Here is a 6042-nt window from a genome sequence, read left to right as displayed (position 1 = left end):
GACCACTTTATCAAGACGTTGCTTTTCTATCACCTTTATCTGGGTCCCCTCACATTGCTCAATAGCAGGCAATGAGAGGGCAGATTCCCTTGCAAAAGTGGGTGCGATGGAAGGCAACATTTACCAGCGTGAAATCGTATTCAACGAATTTTACTTCTTGGCTCGAAGAAACTCTCTTGTCAACTGGCAGCGTAGATGGGACGAGGATGAGTTGGGTCGGTGGTTCCACTCGATTATCCCAAAGGTAAGCCTTAAACCCTGGTTTAATAGATTGAACCTGACTCGGGATTTTATTCGTATATTTTCCCGTCTCATGTCCAATCATTATTCCATGAATGCGGTACTCTATCGTTTAAATATTGCTGGCAGCAATTTATGCGGATGTGGTCTAGGTTACCATGACATCGAGCATATTGTTTGGTCGTGTGAGGACCACCTATTCGCCAGAGCGAACTTTATAGATTCCCTTCGGGCCCGAGGAAAACCACCCGACGTTCCAGTGAGGGATGTATTAGGTATGATGGACTTGGACTATATGTTCGAGATATACCTTTTCCTAAAAGCTATCGATCTTCGACTATAATTCTCTTTATTTTCATATTTCCCTTTCTATCTTTCTTTTTCTTCAAAAAAAAAAAAAGTGAACTAGATCTAAGTACACAATTGTAATCAAACAAAACGAGTTTGGCTCCTTAAAGCCTAAAGGTATGAGCCGTTTCAAATAAATAATTTACAAAAAAAAAAAAGGGTCGATGGCTCCACTCGATTATCCCAAAGGTAAGCCTCAAACCCTGGTTTAATAGATTGGACCTGAGTCGAGATTTTATTCGTATATTTTCCCGTCTCATGTCCAATCATTATTCCTTAGACGCGGTACTCTATCGTTTGAATATTGCTAGCAGCAATTTGTGTAGTTGCGGCCAAGGTTACCATGACATCGAGCATATTGTTTGGTCGTGCGAGGTCCATCTTGTCGCTAGAACGAATTTGATAGACTCCCTTCGGGCCCGAGGAAAACCACCCTATGTTCCAGTGAGAGATGTGCTGGGTGTGAGAGACTTGGACTACATGTTCGAAATATATCTTTTCCTAAAAGCTATTGATCTTCGTCTATAATTTCTTCTTATTTTCATATTTCCCTATCTATCTTCTTTTTTCTTTAAAAGTGATCTAGATATAAGCACACAATTGTTATCAAACAAAACGAGTTTGGCTATCCTTAAAGCCTAAAGGTATGAGCCGTTTCAAATAAAGAATTTACAAAAAAAAAAAAAAACTAAATTTATAAAACCGCTGCAGTTTTTATGTCGAATTTGATCCATTTGTTTTATATTGAAGATTTTTGTTAATATGACGATTTTAGCTGGATTGACTATAGTTTACTATTATAGTAATAAAGATAACAGTTATTATTAATTAATTAACGAATAGTAACTATTGATTATTAATAGTTACTATTCGTTATAAATCTTCATCGAAAAAATATATCATAACTTCAGCCAAGGAGTCATCGATAATTAAAATTTAAAAATTTTTCTAACCAGTTTTCTGGTCACCCGCTTTGTGAAATTCCGTTTTGTTGTGGTTATTTTGGCTTGTTTATTTCTTTATTTACTTTCGGGTCAACGGCGTTTGATTCGTCCCAAAAACAGCTGAGCTGGACGGAGTAGATTCGCTGCTGAAATCGTGTTTGGTTTTACATTAAATTTATTTTGAAGATTTAGAATAAGATTTTATAAAATGTTCAAAGTTCTGTCGAAAGTTGTCGGTATTTGCGGTTACGTTGTCCAGTATGGATGTCTCACACACTGTACCTTCGAATATCTGGGAGATTTTGTGGTGGTAAGCCGATTCCAAAGCACATAAAAATTATGTAATATTGCTTCGCGGTCATTGATCTTTCGTTTTTTTTTTGTTTTGATTCCAGTGCGTTGGTCCTTCCATGGAACCGACGCTGCACACAAACAATGTCCTAGTAACGGATCGAGTCAGCCCCCGGATAAACCACCTGCAGCGGGGTGACATCATCATTAGCAGAAGTCCCACCAATCCTCAACAGCACGTTTGCAAACGCATCATCGGGATGCCCGGTGACCGGATCATGACCAGGGCATCGTTCAATCTCAATCCCTTGTCCAATACCTACACAATCCATACATCCGTCATTTCGACCGGTGGAGAAGCATCCACTATTGCAAGCACATCTGATTCGGTGCTAGACCAAAAGCTTCATCAGAAAGCGGACATCGTGTCCGGCTCGGTCGATGCCAAAAGCAACCGACAAGAACCTCAACCAGCAGCAACATCGGTTCGTTTCACCGGTGTCGAAGAATCAGTCGAAATAGTAGACCATCATCCTCCCCATCCGGAAATTCGGACCAGCATAGTAACGGTCCCTCGGGGTCATCTGTGGATCGAGGGCGACAACATTCACAACAGTTCTGACTCCCGGAACTATGGTCCGGTGCCGATAGGATTGGTCAAAAGTCGGGCCGTGTGCCGTGTCTGGCCGCCAACCCAGTTTAGACTGTTTATCTAAACGGGCATGTCGCTGTCGTGTAAGTAGGAGCTAACCAATTACTCATTTTGTTGCGAAGATGATATTCTTACATTTCCACTAAAATATACGTTTTCTATGATCATAGCTAAGAGGGTTTTCCATGTTGAGTTGAGAAACGCGTTTGTACGATAAAATTTCCTTCCGTGAAAAGAATTGCTGCATTCTTATAAGTTTAAGTTTTATTAATTTCTGATGAACGGATCACATGTTGATCCCATTACATTAAAAAAAAAATTTTTTGTGGCGTTTAAATAGCTCGGGAGGGTGAGAATAGTAAGCGATCATGAGACGTTAAGATAGGACACCATATTCAGCTGTTTAGTTAAATCCCTGGGCTGACAACCACATCTTTTCTGGTATGAACCTTGACTTCCCTGATGACTCTAAACCGTAATTGCCGATCATGTGCTTCTCTTCAATGCTTGATTTGAACTTAGTGGACATTTTTGACAGTGTATACATACTTTTCCACTACTCTTACAAGTAATTCTTTGAATAATCAACGGTTTTGTCAGCTACCAATTTAAAAATGATGGATTTTAAAGGAAATTGGGTCTGATAGTACTAACAAACAGCAAAACGCTGTCAAAATTTTTAATGTGCGATTAACTAGTGACCGGTTAACTACGATTAACATGTAAATGAGCTATCAGCAAAAGAAAGTGTTCCATTTCTTAAAGAACTAAGCTTTACTGTACCTACCACCTGATCGCTCAATAGATGTTGCCCTCGCTGAGTCGTTTTCTCGCTGCAGCTTCGAAGTTAGTTCCATCTGGGCTCCAGAAGATGACTTACTTGTCATTGGCGATTCAATATGCCCGGTTTGAAGTGATGATCCAACCATGGCAGCTTTCTGTACCCGGACCTAACACCCTCTACTTTTTCGGCGCCTTCAAACATAATATTGGACTCCCTGAGTTCAGCGACCTTGCGCCAGATCAACGGCGTGGTGAACGAATAAGGTCGTACGCTGGACCTCTGATTTGCCAATTATGGATCTCGTTTACCGCTCATCGAATTTGCTCCTTCATCGCTTGTTAAAGTAGTCCCACATCACCCTGCTCTATTGGCATCACTTGAACTAGGCTGAACGCTACAGTAGAAAAACCAGCGACCTTTTACATCGACTTTAAGAACGCTAACTTCGACGACATTCCTCACATTCCGGACACTATCGACTGGGTATCTGAGCTTGATCTATCATATCCCAACGCTACCGCTGATACCTTCTCACACATTCTGAATTATGTCATCGATCGCCACGTTCTAAAACGGTACCTGGTATACCTTCACCTGGTATACCTTCAAAAATGTTTCTGGATGGCATTACAGCGAACTCTGACCGTGAAATCTGCGATCCCTTCGCCCAAAAATTTTACAGTATCTTCACTTCAGCTTCAACATCAACATTGGACTTTTCAATAAATGGTATTGAAATCGAGGTAGCAGTCATCTCTAGAGCAGCAGCGAAGCTATAGAATTCCTTTTCTACGGGCCCGGACGGGATACCAGCTGCCTTTTCAACGGTTTCATGCCTGTTTTGCTGACTCTTATTCGGCTCATTTTTCAAGCTTCGTTTGATTGAGCCACCTTCCCTCTACTATGGAAGGAAGCTTACATGTTCCCGGTACATAAAAATAGAGATAGGAGAGATGTTAACAATTACCGTGAGTGCGTTCGATTGCCAAACTATTTGAATTTGTGGTTTTGGATCCCTTTTCCACGTCCTGCAAAAATAACAGCTCCAATGATCAGCACGGATTCATGCCCAAACGCTCTACGACAAGTGATGCAATCTATATCGATCTGCCCGCTGCATTCGACAAGGTGAACCATAAGATTGCTATCGCAAAACTCGAATGCTTAGGATTCTGTGGTACTCTACTCGGCTGGTCACCTCCGGTGTGCCCCAAGGAAGCCATCTAGGACCGATAATTTTCGTAATTTATTTCAACGACGTGTTGATACTCCTCGACGTCCCCAAACTGCCTTCCATTAAACCGTAGCAAATGTGCAATCATCAGCTTTTCTCGTAAGCGGCAGCCTTTAATTGCGGGGTTCTTCCTTGGAGACGAACCCATCTCAAGTGTGAACCACTTTAACGATCTTGGCGTAATCTTAGATCAGCGCCTGGAATTCAAGGCACACACCAACTCCGCGATAGACAAAGCATCCAGAAGTCTCGGTTTCATTTTTAAAGTGGCGAAGGACTTCAAGGACGTGTATTGCCTGAAAAGCTTATACTGCAGCATTGTTTGTTCCATCCTTGAATACACCTCAGCACACTTTGAAATTGTTTTAAACCGTTGGGTAGAATTTAATGAATTTTTTTTTGTGGATTTAATTCATAGTGCATTGTTCACATTCTGCAAGTAAGTCCTGTGATCAAAACTCGCGGAAATGGAGTCGAAAGAACAGCTCGTGTGTGATGAAATCTTGCGCATTCGTCACGAGAACAAGGATCTCTCGCATCGCTCCATCGCTAAAACTTTGGGAATCGCAAATACCACGGTGTCGCGAGTGATTAAGCGGTTCGAAGAACAATTGACCACCGATCGGAAGCCAAGAAATGAAGCAAAAAGTATTCCGTACAACACCAAAAATCACAACCGCGTAGTTGGAGCCTTCAACCGAAACCCGAACGCCTCTGTTCGGGATGTGGCTAAGAAGCTGCACCTAAGCCGAAGGTTTGTCCAGAAGGCCAAAACTAAGGCTGGGCTTCGAACGTTCAAGGTACAAAAGGCCCCTCATCGCGACGAGATGCAGAACAAGTCCGCCAAACCCGTGCCAGGAAGTTGTACCACAGCTCTGTGGTTGTACCTCAACATGCAGACGAAAGTTGAATGCTGCATCATGGACGACGTAATAATTCTTCGTAGTCGAACTCGTAGGGGGAAGAGTATTTACGCCGCGAAATACTCTCGGGTAGGGTGACTTCACGTCGTTGGCGGCTGAGTCATCTGAGTCGGTGTAGGATGAATTCTTCGCCGGGAATCATCCGAGTAGTTTTTCGTAAAGCCCCGGACGTGTGCTGTGACAGGCGCGTGTCCAGGATAAGCTGCTCTCGACCGGCACACGGACATGCAAAGAGGAGAGGGCCTCGAGCCAAGCCAGGCGGAGCCAAGATTTCAAGTCGTTAGAGGAGAGGTCATTGGTATCTTGCAGTGGTCTCGAACAGAGGCGGAGCGCACGTTTTTCGTGGGAACCAAGCTAGTCTCGATTTGCGAGTAAAGGCCGGATCTCAAGTCGTTAGAGGAGAGGTCCATAGTCTTGAATCGTAACAAGAGGCAGGGTATATATGCTGGAGTTTGACTCGAACTGGAGTTTGCCGATGAGCGCTTAAGCGCGGACTTGGTCTCCCATCTCGGATATAGCCTTCGTTGCAGGTCCGGATGGGAATTATGGCCAGAGGCCCCAGTTGGACTTTATGGCGTAGGGGTACATAGTATCATGAGTCGTCCAATTGCACCCATGGACCCAGA

General features: G+C 43.1%; 1 protein-coding gene across 1 annotated transcript; it reads left to right on the top strand.

Moving 5' to 3' along the window:
- The first annotated feature begins 1600 nt into the window (after nt 1-1600).
- On the top strand, nt 1601-2644 carry LOC129738855 (mitochondrial inner membrane protease subunit 1). Its single transcript, XM_055730166.1, has 2 exons — nt 1601-1842; nt 1928-2644. Exons 1-2 carry the CDS (start codon nt 1741-1743, stop codon nt 2537-2539), a joined length of 714 nt encoding a protein of 237 aa, XP_055586141.1. The 5' UTR covers nt 1601-1740; the 3' UTR covers nt 2540-2644.
- The last annotated feature ends 3398 nt before the right edge of the window (nt 2645-6042 follow it).

This window comes from Uranotaenia lowii, chromosome 1, assembly GCF_029784155.1.
Source record: "Uranotaenia lowii strain MFRU-FL chromosome 1, ASM2978415v1, whole genome shotgun sequence".
Lineage (NCBI taxonomy): Eukaryota > Metazoa > Arthropoda > Insecta > Diptera > Culicidae > Uranotaenia > Uranotaenia lowii.
This window is presented reverse-complemented; position numbering and strand designations above follow the sequence as displayed.

Coding starts and splice junctions, on each gene's coding strand:
- LOC129738855 (XM_055730166.1), top strand. CDS start 1,741: ATGTTCAAAGTTCTGTCGAAAGTTGTCGGTATTTGCGGTTACGTTGTC. Junction 1,843..1,927: donor ATCTGGGAGATTTTGTGGTG/GTAAGCCGATTC, acceptor TTTTGATTCCAG/TGCGTTGGTCCTTCCATGGA.